Source organism: Bicyclus anynana, chromosome 17 (assembly GCF_947172395.1).
Source record: "Bicyclus anynana chromosome 17, ilBicAnyn1.1, whole genome shotgun sequence".
NCBI lineage: Eukaryota > Metazoa > Arthropoda > Insecta > Lepidoptera > Nymphalidae > Bicyclus > Bicyclus anynana.
Genome location: NC_069099.1, coordinates 3,427,691 through 3,445,046, shown reverse-complemented (window position 1 = coordinate 3,445,046; position 17,356 = coordinate 3,427,691). Strand labels below are relative to the sequence as shown.

At 36.5% G+C, this 17,356-nt stretch overlaps 1 protein-coding gene and 2 non-coding genes across 3 annotated transcripts in view; 1 reads left to right on the top strand and 2 right to left on the bottom strand.

Annotated features, from left to right (window-relative positions):
- Positions 1-17,356, bottom strand: part of LOC112044676 (ankyrin repeat domain-containing protein 29-like) — a 55,769-nt gene that overhangs the window by 8,812 nt on the left and 29,601 nt on the right. The window contains exon 9 of the mRNA XM_052886433.1: positions 11,631-11,765. Coding sequence (XP_052742393.1) covers positions 11,631-11,765 — 135 coding nt within the window. The remainder of the gene's footprint in view (positions 1-11,630; positions 11,766-17,356) is intronic.
- On the bottom strand, positions 4,200-4,271 carry Trnam-cau (transfer RNA methionine (anticodon CAU)). Its single transcript has one exon. It is a non-coding gene; the product is annotated as a tRNA-Met (tRNA).
- Positions 15,908-15,979, top strand: Trnac-gca (transfer RNA cysteine (anticodon GCA)). The gene has a single exon. It is a non-coding gene; the product is annotated as a tRNA-Cys (tRNA).

Below are 17,356 nucleotides of genomic sequence, written 5' to 3'. Positions count from 1 at the left end.
TATTGTTCCGTTTATTGTGTAGGTCTTGCTCTTGTACCTACATTAGGTGGCTGTAGTTCGCGGGTTGGACAAACTGACATTCAAACATTTTTATGACTGAACATTATGATGAGCTTACTGGAATAAGGAGTATTAATTCCTCGTGTGATATAGAAAAGTGTATCGTCTCACGTTTTTCCACTATCGGACATAATAACTACTATTTACTCGAGCCATCTATGATCGTTTAAATTTACACACACCTGACCATTAGCATACATAAAGTTCTATAGCATTCAATATAACCCTGATTTACCATTCTTCAACAAACTGTTAAATTACGGATAGTGGAAGCTTTACTCCATTATTATAAAGTAACTAGCTGACCCAACCATGTTGCTTTGCTTTAGAAGTTTTACTACTAATCACCCTTATCGTTCAAGGGTATCAAAAATGTATAACAACCTTTTCTCGGACCTACCTAATATTATCTACATATAAAACTTAATAAGAACCGGTCAAACTATTTTGGAGGATTATAGCAACTAATCATATTATGATAATTTTATATGTAAAGCTAATCCAAATGATATTATTTATTTACCCATTAACTTTTAATTTTTTGATAGTATATAGTGAACTGAAAACTGTAACAGGAATACCCTGACTAAAACACATTTTGCAAGAATAATCAATTGATACAGTTAGCACCATAGTATAAACGGTTCCCTAGTATTTACAAAAGGCCCCTTAATGATGTAGACAAATATAGTATTCAAATAAATAATTAGAACTCCCTTTAACTTTAGGCATACGATAACTTTCCATAAGCGCATGGTACACAATACTGCATGTATTTTTTTTAATATAAGAAAAAGTAAATCTTTATATTTTTTTCACTTATTTAAAACCTGTGGTATTAAGTACTTAAATATGATATTTTTGCAACTACTACTAATTGTTAAGTTTTAGCTTAATTAATCGGTCTCAGTATAGTTTTCTTATTTAAGCAGTTATTTTAACTAATATAATAGTTTTGTGTATAGGTGCGATAAAAGTTGTAATTTTCGTATTGAATTTGAAACTAGATGGCCCTGAGCTACAGTAAGATGCGGTAACTTTGGTGTGTTACTTAACCTAAACTAAATGTTGAATTGTGATTAAGGGCTCTTATGTTCAGGGTATAATGCTTATCATTTCTCATCGCGGAAAGAAGACGACTCTGTTCAGTTAGAGTTAGCCGTATACCACAGTATTCTAATTAGAGAGCCAGCTTGAATTGTCAATTTTCTTTCTTTCCTGGCTTATAAGTATCTTATTTGTGAACCGAAATCCTGAATAGCTAGCCACCTTTAAGCTAGGAGTAAACGAGGTAATAAATTATATTAGAACTAAAATAGCCCGTTGAGCAATTGATAAGTACAGACAAACCCTAAGAGCAGATTTTATTATTTATCAAATCTACATCAGCTAAATCCTCGAATTATATGATAGAACTCTTCTTCAGAAGTTACTTCAATAAAGTACGCGATAGGCATACCTAATTATCACGTCTTGGCTAGTACCTACTGATTCTAATTTACTATAGCGCTATTAATGAACTCTGTAAACGCTTTACTGTCATAAACGTCAACACCAAGTAATATCAAGTATTTAATTTTTCTAATTTTAAATGCTTTGAGATGTCCTGTCTGACTGTAATAAAAACTGGATAAACTGAATTCTGAACGAATACTATAGTTATGATTAGTAACGATAAGTTGTTATATTTCATGAACAGTTTAATATGGGAGTATTTTGTAGGGTGATATAATAAGCAATAACATTTAATAGCTAATTGTGCAACCTACCGTACAAGTAATTCAATCAATAATATTAAACAATCTTACTTTGCCCGCGGTTATTTAACACTTTTATGGAATACTTTACGAGACTCTTTTGATATCGGTATATGTTAATTTGGTTGTTTTAGGTAACATGGCGTTATGAACGGGATATTATTTATTTTTACTTGGCAGTTGGATGGATCTAAACATAAAAAGTTATTTTTTCTAATATTTGATATATTATATGCTGTTTTTTTTACTGTTTGTGAAAGAGCTCTATTCACTTATCAACTTCGCCAAGGAGAGCTATAATTTACCCAATTAGCTAAACAGAACTTTGTACAAAATGCCTGTTTACTTTTTATTATTACTCAAACAAATCAATAAAATGTAGCTTTGGTAAGAAGTCATACATTTAAAATAAATCAACTAAGGTTATAAACAGTTTTCTTGCTAGAAACTATGATACGACTGCAAGACTTTTGTACAGGACAAGATTACTAATAGGTATTTGAATCAGTGACTAGTTGTACCAGCAACTTGATCATTTACTGCCTTCTATAAAATGTATAACAGTATAATAATCATTAAAAACTTTAACTTTCACGTATCACTACTTGAACACATCACGAGTACTTTATCCATATACCTGCATGTCTCGTCACATAGACATATGTAACCTATACCTACTACTCCACTCTAATATTGACTAGTGAGCACCTTCAAAACTTTTCATAACAATGGGCGATTTTTACTATTTTTCTGGCAGTATACTCAATTTACTTGTCGTACCAATGTATTATGTAATTTTATATGCACGCGGCACACCAATGGCGAGGCGTTTGTATAAGCGCAAAAAAAAGTTTACGATATAAAAGTATACATAGCTGGACTAACCTGGACTTGTTTGTGTTTGCTGCCGCGGAGTTTACGAAGTCGCAGCAACCCAGCAAATGGCTCGGCGCGGCGGCGCGGCGGCGCGGCGACTAGATGCTCGTGCTCCCGCAGGTGTAGCAGGGCCCCAGTCCAGAGGGCTGAAGCGTAGGAGAGGCGCCATACACTGCAAGTTTTCTACACGTTCGCTGCCGCATTGACGATGCTTCTGTCTTCTTAGTTGCTTCTTTCTTGTTCAGATGAAAACCCAAAGAGTTAATCAGACGTTTTGAGGCTGGAAGACATTTGAACGTAGCTCCACCAGAAGGCTTTTGATGATAGACGATAAAGAGTCTTCTCCAATAATGTTGCACTTCTCGAAGTCTTCCTTAATCCTTTGCTCTTACCGACATGACATCAAATTTTTCAACAAAGTCGACTAGTCGTAGAATGCTGTATCCGGACACGCTTGTATGACGATATTGTAGTCTTCGAAGTCTTTGTACCAGCGTTCATCAGGGTATTGTAGACGAAGCTTGATTACAAACTTCTTTGAGTTCCAATTCTGTGCGTCACATGTAGTTGATTTCTTGGTAAGGGCGTGGTGTAGAAGAAGAAAAAAAAAATTCCGTTTTTGCTTTCTTCGATTCTTCTTCTTGCCGAGACCCGTAGCGTAGGATCCCAACAGTTTTATGCCCACTTCTGAGATGTTACAGAAGGTGGGAGAAGTAAAATAATATTTTCACTGTACACAAATTTATTCGATAACAATTTCAGCATAGCTTCCGCTATAATGTTAATATTACACGCTGATGGTAGTATATCAATGAATCTGCTAAACAACCCTCTATTTTATAATATTTTCAAAGTTAGTGTCTACTGTTGGTAGCACGAATATGTTAACAATACAAGTACGTTTTAATAATAGTTCCGGAGTATTATTATACAAACCAAACGTTATAATTCTATCTAAAACACATTAATAATTAAAAGATATTTATAACGATCGTAAAATAATATTAAAATATCGAAACACAAAGTTGAGAAATTAAATACAAACTAAATCATAACGTGACGTCATAGTTGTCAAGAGTAAAATAACCAATGATGAATTTATATCATGTAAAATAAATAATTATATTTATATCAATAATTAATAATAACCTCTCCACTGTTCGGATTGATAATCACTGTTACTTAATTAAATTTAACTATAATAACCGGAAGTCATAAAAGTATGAAATGAAATGACGCTACTATACGCTAGGCGGCGACACTTATCTATACGAAATAGGCGGGAAGCAGGTACTATTTGTAACAATATATAGTTTTCTATTTGGTGAAAAAAAATTCAAAATCGACCGTGTAGTTTTTGAGTTACTCTTATAAAATACTAGTTTTGATAAATATAAACAGAATAATTTATAATTTTTTCATTCGTTAACTTCTAATATTCATTGCTTATTTTTTTTTCACAAACAAAATACAGTCTAAATTTGTGTAAAAAAATAAAAATGTAACTAGCAGAGCGTGGTTTCGATCCACGGACCTCTGGGTTATGGGCCCAGCACGCTTCCACTGCGCCACTCTGCTACGCGGCATCTTGTACAAATAGACAGATTTGTATCTGATTTTTATGTGTTTGAATTTAGAAGTATTAATAGAAGTTAAAAAATAATAGAGTTTAAAAGGTGATAATGCAAACAATAACGTATGCATCTCGGAAAGATCGACAGAAGTGATAACTTAAACCTGCTGCCGTATGCGTGAGGGAAAGGGAAGCCAGACAGAGTGGCGTCGTAACGCGTTACGTTACGAAGTGATTTATTTTTCCGCCTGTTTGCGCAAATTTCTTGATCAATTGAAAGCAATTATATTCATGTGGTTGGAGACTAGATACGATTAAGTTAAGCGAAGTCAAAATCGAAAAAAACGTTATCAGAAACAGAATACGTTGACGAAATCGCGAGCGTCCGCTAGTGCTAAATATAAATATTGTTCTTTGTGAGTTTAATATGTAGGTATCTTTTTTTTTATTCTTTACAAGTTAGCCCTTGACTACAATCTCAGCTGAAGGTAAGTGATGATGCAATATAAGATGGAAGCGGGCTAACTTGTAAGGAAGAGGATGAAAATCCACACCCCTTTCGGTTTCTACACGACATCGTACCGGAACGCTAAATCGCTTGGCGGTACGTCTTTGCCGGTAGGGTGGTAACTAGCCACGGCCGAAGCCTCCCACCGGCCAGACCTGGACCAATTAAGAAAAACTCAATCGACCCAGCCGGGGAATGAACCCAGGACTTCCGTCTTGTAAAGCCACTGCGCCACAGAGGCAGTCAAAACTAACCCTTTTTGATTGTGTTATATTTTCCTACATAAAGCTCTCCAATCTCCACCCCGCCATCTATCGATCCAGCAAACATTGACACGGAGATTCGCCCAATCTGGTTTGCAAATATAATTATCGGCATTTTGTTATTATACATTATTAATTAGATAGCTCTCTGGGTATTGAGCAAGGGTAAAGTTAAGGTCAGACACACACACGCATTTACAAATACACACACAAACACTCACAGGTCTTCTATCTAAAAAACTTGTAGAATCACCGACGCCCTGCGGTTTCACCCACGAAGATCCCATTCCCGCGAGAATACGGGGAAAAATATAGCCTATGACACTCACAAATAACGTGGCTTTCTAATGGTAAAAGAATTTTCAAAATCGGTTCAGTAGATCCACAATTACCCCCTACAACACAAAGAGCTTTACCCTTGGAATATTATAGTATTGCAAGCATCCAATATTGCCCGAAAGATTAGTACTAGGCGCCTATTTGCCTTGTTCCTACTTTATTATCCGACTTCAAGAAAAGGAGGTTTCTCAATTCGACCGTGTATATTTTTTTTTTATTTTCTATTGTTCTTTATTTGTGTTGTGTTGTGTTTACCTACATAATATTTTGATATCAGTACTTTTAGGTTTGCCTTTTTTTCAGTAAACATTAATCCCGTTTACAGTTAACGCCATTTTCAGAGGATAGAATAATAACATTCTATATATCTATCTATGTATAAATATTCCTATACATACTGTATTGTTATTTGTATGCCTATTGAAAGGCGTTCGATTATTCCTACACACACGAGATGGTTGTTATTGTTTTTAGTAGGGATACTAAAATAGTAAAACACCTCTCGTGACCGAAAACGTTATAAAAAATTACTATTGAGTGATTGAACAAGCGGCTTCTAACTAAATAGAAGTCTGTGCGCCGACAAAATTAGGTTAAGTAAGGGTGATAAATTGAGTTAGATTTAACTTCGCCTCTGAGATTACATGGTTTAGACTTAGGATACGATACACTAAGAGGTTATATAAAATTAAAGCAGTAAGTTTTCTATTTCTGGCGTAGCTTCAACCCTGGCAAATGGTTAAAGGAAATAATACTTAATTGAATTAAATTAGGAATATCTTTCGCAATTCAGCTAAGTACAGTGTAGGAAATAGTATCTGAGACGGATATGACGTCAGGTGGCGCGACTTATTTTCGTAAAGAGTGGGGCGTTACAGAGGGGTACCGATCGGTTGGCGGGAACGACTTGCGATATAAGGCGCTCGTACGGTCGGCTTCAGCGTGCTCGTAGCGTTCGAGCCGTCCACGTTTCTTGAGGTGTAATTCTTTATGGGTTACTTGTGATGAGTGGAAAAGGGGAGTGTTGGTTAACCGTCAAAGACGTCTTTAACCCTACAAACAATGTTTACAAGTGCGTGTCTCCACTCAAGATCATTCTCTGCCATTCTAGGGTCTTATTTTGGTTACAGTTTAATTTGTTAATTAAGTTGTCCTGACAAATGTGAATCATAGCCTTAGTTCGACATTGGTTTTCTTATTTTTGTAATCCACTTCTGACAGCCAGTTTCTTCATGTAAAGCTAAAGTAACAGTAAAAGTAGTAAGTAGTAAAGAAGACTTTATTTTTCAGTGAATAAGACCGTCACTTTTGATTTATGACGTTACTTTGACTTTTACTTGCGATGAAAAGTGAAGGAGTTATAAGGTAAAACATAATTATCATTTCACACACAAAAGTAGACCTTTATACTATTATAGTCATTAACAAAGCACATCTTCTGTTATCTAGATATGATCCACGTTTATACGATATGGATAAGACTCCAGCAACACTAGACAGTGATCCACAAAGCAGCACTTGTACGTACAAAGAGATTGCGTTGTGAGGAGGTAATTTTAGCTCCTATATGCTCGTTCCGGTTCGTAACTGCAGCTTAAATACAAATACGGCTTTATCTGCAACCTGAGTATGCTTACCGAGTATCTACCTAATACTTATGGATCTACCGGTTATTTTTGAAAATGGTATTCAGGGAGATTTTTAGGTTGACCTCCCGTGACAAAATAATTTGCTCTCCCTGGAATATTATATTTTTAGAACGTATGATTTAAATGTAAAATCTGTGCCGTTTTCCTGAGATTAGCGTGTTCAACCAAACAAACAAACAATCTCTTCAGCTTTATAATATTAGTATAGATTACGTACGGCTACCCATTTAAGGAGTGTATTTTTGATGATGATTGTTTGTTTGTTTGCATTGAACAGGCTCCGAAACTACTGAACCTATTTGAGAAATTCTTTCACTGTTGGGAAGCTACCACTATCCCCTAATGCTATAGGCTATATTTAATCCCCGTATTCCTATGGGAACGGGAACTACACTGGGAAAACCGCGTGGCGTTTGCCAGTATAAGTATAAAAACAACAGTTTTGGGTTTTGTGTTAGACAAACAATTGTTTTTATTTTTTAATTATGAAGAGATGATAACACAAAAGAAATATGCTCTCACTTTGATTTGATGTACAAATAAGTGGGTTTCCGTTTATGAATACCAAAATAAGTAGTAATATTTTCTTTCTGTTCCTAAGAAAGCAAATCTTGTACCGTTCCCGCCGCGGGCAACGGAGGCGTAACAGAGGAGTATCAACTATCTAGCTGGAGGCAATTTGTACTGAAATGTGTACCTCTCTACAGTAATGGAAAAGCTGGAAGTTAATAATATATTGGAGTACTGTTTCGTGTATCGAGAGGGGAATAGCTATGTATGTTGTACATAATCTAACTTATTATATAACCTACCTACCTACCTATTCTTATAGGAATGGATTTTGTGAGGTAAAGATAAATATACGCAATTTTGGCTCCTACGTTTGTGATGCTTTCAAAGGGTTTTAAAGGCTACGTTTGACACAAACAACATAATTATGACTATTGCCAGTATAGAGTAAGTCTTCATTTGCACGAGAGTTTTTTTAACGGAGGATAAAAAAGCGTTCAAATTCAACAAATGCATTCCCAAGTAGGTATATGTTCACACGACAGCGATTTTAAAACACGACGGTTTTTTTGAGCAGTGTTGCATTTTCAATTTTGCTTGTTGGAAATAGACCTTAATTTAACTTCATACTATATTTGAACGTTTTTTTAACGTCCGATAAAAAAACTCTCGTGCGAATGAGGGCTTACTAAACTTTTTAGCTTTTGAGATAAATAATAATAGTGATCGGGGCTGTTCCTGGTTACTATCGTTAACAACTAATAACGATAGTTACAGAGGCCATCATCATTCCGCCCACCAACCAGCATCGGAGCAGCGTGGTGGGTCTGGTAGGTGTAAGCTCCAACTGCCTTTTCCTATAAGTATCCAGAATCCTGAGCAAAATTGTCTTCCGAAAATAAAATATCTGTATTTAACGAAACTGCGGCAATATAATGCGTCAAAAATTAGGTTAGTCGACATAATTAGAACGTGTCATACAAATAGAGAGCTGGTGGACATTATTGGGGCAAGCTGAAAATTTCTGTATCCTAACCTAAACTCGTATAACATAGAACTGAGAGTAGAGACGCCTGTGGTAGGGCGACTGTTTTTTTTAAATTGATGAGGGTTAGGCATGTTATTTACCTTTAAATTATTATTCTAATACTTATACATACTTTATATTATATTTTAATTTTATAGGTACCTGTATAAATTTCAGATTCATATAAACAGCTAAATATTTATTACAAAATATAGCCTCAAGGATATTTTTCCTAAAAAAAAATCCCCACTACTCGTCAGCTAGGACTCTAGTTCTGTATGTTTTCTGTGGTTAGGGTAGGTAGTACAGAGCCTAGCATGCGCCCAAGTGAATACAAATAGACAAAATATCAACCCATGGGGCCGAAATTGTCCCAGTCCAATCTCAACGTAATGAAAGAGAAGGCGATATTTCCAGATGCAGCGCCATTGGTTAGCATACCAGCAGGAGAAACTTTTAGCTTGCTTCAAGCACCTACCTTAAAATGTCCACTGGCTCTCAGACCAAAATAGGTAGGTACTATGTGACTGATGCGAGTGGCGCGCCGAGAGAAATGATGATGTATTTGTCGTAGTCAGGGTTCCCAACTTAGGGGTTTTCCCCCCAGATTTAGGGGGCAAATAAGTGAAATGGGATTTTTTTAGGGGTCTGAAATTTTTAGGGGTATTTTCAGGGATTTTTTGACTCTTAAATATTTTTAAATTGATGATAATTTTAATATTTCTTTCTTGACCTAGCGATTTATAACGATATATAATACGTTATTCTACAACCACTCTGAGGCAACTGGCGGCAATTTTCATCGAATAAAAAAAATTGTTAAATTTATTCATAGTCAACATGTATGATTTCAGAAAATCTGAATCATCAAATAAAGACGTAATATTTAGTCTGTATTAAATATAGACTTCTGAAACATATTACAGCAGATTATTTCTAAATTATTATGAATTAATATTTTTAGGGGGACAACTCAAAAATTAAGGCGATTTTAGGGGTTTTTGACACAAACTTTAGGGATAAATATTTTGGAGAGTTGGTAACACTGGTCGTAGTAATTACAGAGTGGTGTCATGGCGGCGGCGCCTTTCCGCGCGTGTTATCTTTTTAATATAAAGTAATAAAAATAATTGTAGTTTGTTACGTTACGTTACGTTATCAACCCATATTCGGCTCACTGCTGGGCTCGAGTCTTCTCTCAGAATGAGAGGGGTTGTTCGTTAGTTTGGCTAAAACTCAAGAAGAGCTTATTCGATAGGTATGAATAGGTTATTATTTTTTAACATGTTGTGAAGGTCATTGAACCGACTGATTCGATGGTGCAATGATTGGCCTTTTTAACCGACTTCAAAAAGGAGGAGGTTCTCAATTCGGCCGGTATTTTTTTTTTTTTTTTTTATGTATGTACACCGATTACTCAAAGACGCCTGGACCGATTTCAAAAATTCTTTTTTTGTTTGAAACGGTATAATCCCCATTTGGTCCCATTGCCATCATGACAAGATCTGATGATGGAATCCTGGAGAAATTGAGGGGAACTTTCGAAAATTATATGGGTGTCTAGTGTGTTCGTGAACTTTTCCATTTAGTGCCTTTAAGAAATACAAAATTATGAAGGTTTAAAATCGATCTGATGATGGAGTCATAAAACAGACGAGGGAACTCCTTGGCGATTTACAGCAGTTACCTTGTGTTTGGGCTTGATTAATTTGTCTTAATGAGAACTTTCCACATAGATAGGTTGTGACTGTCATTTAGGGGTTTGGTGATGAAGACCAAGGACAATTAAGGGAACTCCTTAACAGTTAACAGTAACTACCTTGTGTTTGGCCTGGATTAATTCGTATTGCTGAGAACTTTCTACCTAGATGAGTTGTGTCTGTTATTAGGGGTCTGATGATGAAGACCAAGGTCAATGAAGGGAACCCCTTGACGGTTTACGGTAGCTACCTTGTGCTTGGGCTTGATTAATTTGTATTTTTATGGGTTGTGACTGTCATTAGGGGTCTGATGTATTCGTTTGAGATGAAATTTTACACTAAAAATGGAAAAATAATAAAAATTTTAATAAAAAAATACAACCGACTTCAAAACCTAAAAACGTACCCACTAAACTAAAAAGCGAAAAATAACATCATAATATGTTCTACCTGCTGATCAGTATGAAGTCGGTGCTTAGCCGGTGTTGTCTTAATTCAAGCCATTTCTGACAGGACCACATGAAACAACACTGTCTGCAAAATCTAAATCTATAAGATATGCACACATGGCTTGAATTAATACATCACCGGCTTAGCACCGCCTTCATACTGATCAGCAGGTAGAACATATTATGATGTTATTTTTCGCTTTTTAGTTTAGTGGGTACGTTTTTAGGTTTTGAAGTCGGTTGTATTTTTTTTTAGATTATTCTTTACAATTTAGGTCTTGAGTACAATCTCACGTGATGGTAAATGATGATGCAATCTAATAATGTAGCGAGATAGCTTCTTAGTATGAATGTGGATGAAAATCCACACCCCTTTTCGTTTCTACACAACAGTCTCGGTACGCTAAATCGCTTGGCGGTACGTCTTTGCCGGTAGCTAGCCACAGCCGAAGTCTGCCACCAGCCAGACCTGGACCAATTAAGAAAAATTTCAATCGGCCCGACCGGATCGAACCCAGGACCTCGGTCTTGTAAATCCACCGCGCATACCACGGTGCCACGGAGGCCGTCGAAAGTCGTAGTAGGTCCCTTTCCTATACTCCTGTGGGCCGTTAAAAAAGGACTTAAAATGATCTTGAAGATAGTGCATTTTATAAAACGAACGAAGTGAGTTTCAAGAACCTCTGTTGTGCAACCGTTTTATACTATCGCTCGAGTTTATGTAAACTTTGAATAGTCGATAGTTTATGTAGATCTTGAAGATCTTTTGTAAAAAATAAATAAAGCTTTGGACTTATAATTAAGGCTATGAGGAATTCAAACTGATTATAATCTGGAAAGAGCCACTATAAATAACACCTACCTATGTATCAACCTTGGTCATGTTTTTTGTTATCACCATCTCAGTGTAAGTACTCACCTGATGGTGGTCGAGGTTGGTGGTAGCTGTCAGTAGGTCCAGGATGGCGGAGAAGGATCCTCGAGCAGCGCGCCTGAAGCCTTCGGGAGGGGTTTCGGCCGCGCCTCCCGCCACGCTCAGCGGCGACTGCGACCACTGTAATAAAAAGGTTCTGTTTTAAGCGAGTATAAGAGTCATTTGCAGTTGTGTTGTCAAGTGAATTATAGACATTTTATTTGCAAACCAGAGGCGATACCTTTGCCGATCTTTGGAGAGATTTATTTGTCCGCCCGTAAATAATAATAAAATATTAGATTTTTTTTTAATTCTCTACAAGTTAGCCCTTGACTACAATCTCACCTGATATTAAGTGATGATGCAATCTAAGATGGAAGCGGGCTAACTTGTTAGGAGTAGGATGAAATCCACACATCTTTCGGTTTCTACACGTTATCGTACCGGAACGCTAAATCGCTTTGTCGGTAGGGTGATAACTAGCCACGGCCGAAGCCTCCCACCAGCCAGACCTGGACCAATTAAGAGAACCTCAATCGGTCCAGCCGGGGATCGAACCCAGGAACTCCGTCTTGTAAATCCACCGCGCATACCACTGCGCCACGGAGGCCGTCATTAGATTTAGTATACTAACATCACATTTTACCAGAATTGTAATTATAATAATCAATATTTTATTGATATAGACACAAAAGTTAAGCAACACAACCTTAGAAACCTATGTACGTATTATGGCCTGTAAAAATCGATGCGTGTGCGTTAATTAATCTTGGAGAGCTTATTTTATAACTCCAAAAAATTGCTATGAAAAATGATATTCACGTCAGTTATCGGTCCGCTATGATAAATTGATCAATCGAATTTATGAGTAACTCAATTTGGCTGCGAATTTGGGAATAAATTGTATCAGCGGTTTAATGGATGGGAAAATACGCAGAACATTCGGCTGTCTGTGTTCCTGAACAACAATTTGAAACAAAAATATTATATTACATTACATCGGAGGAGTTTGTTGTGGCCGGGGCGACTGGGGATAGAATTACAAAGGAATTAATATTTATCAGTTGAATTTTAATATTTATTCTATCGAAGTCTACCTATACCAGCATATCTAATTATAAAACAAGTCATGCGCTGCGTAAGTCTGTTTGTTGGGATAACCTCAAAAATTACTAAACTGAACATACAGTTTTTATCAATAGATAGTGTTTCATGCAGAAGGTTTAGGTAGGTATACAATTTGTCAATATTTTCTGTAAATCGGAACATAACGATTATTGTTGGAAGTACCGGAAAAGTCAAGCCGCCAGGGATGTCAAGGAAAGTATTTCTGAATACAAAAATATGATTCAAACAATGTCATGCCGAATGCAAAAGCTAGTCTCATAAATATTTATCCCTGAACAAAGAAAAATAAATGTTTGGTTAAGCCATACCAGTATCTTTCTCGGAGGGTTCTGTAGCGGCGAATGAATGAGATGAATGAAAGTATAAACGACGGTTGTTATAGGTTTTACATCGTTATCAACTCATATTTGACTCATTGCGAGCTCAAGTCTCCTCTCAGAATGAGAGGGGTTAGGCCAATAGTCCACCATGCTGGCCTAATGCGGATTGGCAGACTTCACACACGCAGATAATTTAGAAAATTCTCTAATATGCAGGTTTCCTCACGATGTTTTCCTTCACCGTTTGAGACACGTGATATTTTTAATTTCTGAAAATGCACATAACTGAAAAGTTGGAGGTTCGAAACCAGTGGGCTATCACGTATCTCATCGAGGTTAACATACTTTGCAAAAAAAATTGATACTTTGATTAGTCGTCGTATTATAAATTAATTTATAAATGAATATTATAAATGAATTTGAAGAGTCTTTCTGTGGTTTCAGAATAACTGTGTTTTCTTAAGTTCTTATAATTAGATATATACAAGATACAAAAAACAAACAAGATTTTATAATTTTTTGTCTGTCAGTCTGTTTCTCCGGGCTAATCTTTGGCTCGGTCTCACGAATTCTAATGGGACTTTTACTGGGTGATAGAGGAGGTTATGTATGTACAACATATAGGCTGTTTTTTGTCTGGGACAAATGAATGGTTCCCGCAGTATGTGTAATAAACTCAACCACTAAAACTATATATTCGGTTTTGACTAGGTTTCGTTAATAGTAAATTGGTTTGTTTATGCTTGAAAAAAATAGGTATATTTACTTATTCAGCTCTTATTAGAAGTTAGGCCATATGCATGCTGGGTAATTTTGATACAGATGATTTGATTTTGTTATTTTAATTTTGTTAAAACGTTAGTTACATGTTCTTAATTTGAATAAGTATTATTTATTATTGTTTAGTATAGATTAATTAATATTATTTAGTTAGTGTAGTAACTTCTTGTATATTAAACTAAAGGCAATGTTATAAATATGTAGTTAGTTATTGACCGCGAACTCTAAAAAATGTTATAATCCCCAGCGAATTCTTGATCTGTAGCCGCGCAAACTCTTGAATTATTGAAACCTCCTGCGCCGTTCTGTTCGCCTGGTAAGTCGACATTTGCTGCATAATACAAACACCAACCTTGTGCGCGCACTTGTTTATTTATTATACCCAAATTATACCGATAAGAGGGGAAAGAGGCGGCGACCTGGGTTTTATATGCCAATTACATATTTCGACCTCCCAAGTTCTAAAGATAAACAACCATTGAAAAAGCTCACTACGATGAAGAGATAAACTTTACTTTGCGGAGAATTCTACGGAATTCTAATTATGGAGGTACGGTACGTGTTACATTAGATTCAATGAAAAGGTAGTAAGTATGCTGTATTCAATGAAAAAAAACCTGACTTTGCAGAGATGGGGACAAGATCTTATTACATTTTCTGCAAACTGCAGATACAGATGTAGTAAACTGTAGGTACATCGATAATATTTTGTCGAATCTGTGTTTTATGTAGTAGTGGAATATCTACTTACAGTTATAACGTTTAAATACATACATACGTATACCTTCCTACACACTACGAGTAGATCAAACTTGGTCGTTTGGCAGCGTAGGTAGTATAAAAGATTAGTTGGTAGCTAATATCTCTAGACATCGAAATATATTTGCATTTTTGCATATGCAAATGCGTGTTATATTAATTATATATTATAGCGTTACTTATTATGGTACTTTTTCATTGATTAGATTGTTGTACTTATTATGTCGTCGAACTGTTTTTTTTCACACGCTTTTAGAACGCACTAAAAATAACAAATATTGGATTTTTGATTGAGTTTTGATTGATTGAGTCATGTGACCATTTTTTTCGTATTCCTGACAGCAAACCCTTTCGTTTGATATCCATATCATGGGGGTGAATTTCAAACAGCCAGTTGCCATGTTGAGGAGGCCGCCATATTGGATTTGTAATGACGTTTCTTAGCTAGTCATGTATTGTCATCAGAACTCAGAGCGTGTGCAAAATTTCATCCTAATCGAAGACCGGGAAGAGGGTCATATTAGGATTCCAAGATTTTTTTTGATGATTTAAAGCATCATCGGCAGTACAATCTGTATCAGTGGCGCAATCCATTCAGTCAGCTGACATTTGAAGATCCATAATAAAAAAATATTGCTCGTATTGCAACTCATTTCAGTAATACACCCGAATATAACGTTTGTCGTCATCAACCCATATTCGGCTCACTGCTGAGCTCGAGTCTCCTCTCAGAATGAGAGGGGTTAGGCCAATAGTCCACCACGCTGGCCCAATGCGGATTGGCAGACTTCACACGCGCAGTGAATTAAGAAAATTCTCTGGAATGCAGGTTTCTTCACGATGTTTTCCTTCACCGTTTGTGACACGTGATATTTAATTTTTTAAAATGAACCCAATTGAAAAGTTTGAGGTGCATGCCCCGGACCGTAATCGAACCCACACCCTCCAGAATCGGAGGCAGAGGTCATATCCACTAGGCTGTCACGGCTCTTAATAAAACATAAATTCTAATAATAATGGTTTTTGCTTGTACACAGTTCGCCCTTTTTCAGTGCATATTTGCATGCATATTTTGGCATTTTGACAGTGCCTACAATCCGATGTCTACTACCTAGTGACTGTGACTAAACTCATTCAAGAAATTCAGTAAATTCACATTTATTTAAGTTTTAATGTTATCGGTTTTATTCTAATGATTCAACAAATTATTTAACTTATCTAATCTATTAGTGGGTAGTGGGTGAGTCACGTAGAAGTTTCAACCTAATAATGGTGTTATTCACGGCTTTAACGTGTGGGGATATAGCTCAGTGGTAGAGCATTCGACTGCAGATCGAGAGGTCCCCGGTTCAAACCCGGGTGTCCCCTTAAATTACTTTTTGTTATTTTTATGACTTCTTTAAATAAAACTAAATGCCCCAATATAACGACTTTATATCAAACTAGCGGACGCCCGCGACTTCGTCCGCGTAAATTTCGATGTCAACTTTACTACTACTCCTACCCTACCCTACCCTACCCCTACCCTACCACTACCCCAACCCTACCCTACCCAACCCCTACATCTAACCTACCCCTACCCTACCCCTACCCCTACCCTACCCCAAACCTACCCCTACCTTACCTACACCCTACCCCCATCCTACCCCTACCCCCATCCTACCCCTACCCTCCCCGTACCCTATCCCTTTCCTACCCCTATCCCACCCGTACCCCTATCTCACGCCTATCCTACCCCTACCCTACCACTTCCCTATCCTACCCGTACCTCTACCCTACCACTACCCTACCACTACCCTAAACCCGGCCCTAAACCTACCCTACCCCTACGCTTCCCTACCCGTACCCTACCCTACCCTGTAACTTCTCTATCTTACTCCTACCCTTAGCAAAATCGGTCCAGTCCTTCGAGAGTGGTGGTATGACCAAGAGAAATAGAGACTTCTATGCTAATAATATAAAGAGGTAAAGTTTGTGTGGTTGTAGGAGATAATTTCTGGATCTACTGGACCGATTTGGAAAATTGTTTTACCAATAGAAAGCTACGTTATTTGCGAGTGTCATAGGCTATGTTTGATTCCCATATTCACACGGGAACGGGAACTACGTAAATGAAAGCGCCGGGCGTCATATAGCGGAATTTCTGCGTCTTTTAGAAATTTTGTATTATCTCCGAAACTATTTAAGTAATTAACATGCAGTAAAGGGCAAATCTTATCTCCATAATATCCTTGTGATTATTAAATAATTTATTTTGATAAGGATTTAAGTTAAGTAGCATAAATAATGACGCAAACCTAAGTATATAAAATTAATAATTTTTAAAACACAAAAGGTACTATATCTGCTAATATATAGAAGATAGATATATGGTGTCGCGGACTTTTTTGTAGAACTTTTAAAGATACATAAAGTCTCCATAAATTAATTTCAATTTTACACAATAGTTAAGGCAGCGCATGCGAATAAGTCTGTTTAAGAGGATTTTCGGTCCGACCTGTATGACAAAAACTGTGATAACTCGGCTAATATATATGATACCAATATAAAATATAGCCTATAGCACTCCCCGATAATGTAGCATTCTACTGGTGAAAGAATTTTTAAAATCGGACCAGTAGTTCCGAAGATTACCCCATTTAAAAAATGTGACAAACTTACAAACTTACAAACTTTACCTCTTTATAATATTAAGTATAGATTTCGTATTGTATGGAAAAAAAATGTTTTTAGTATTTTCTTTGC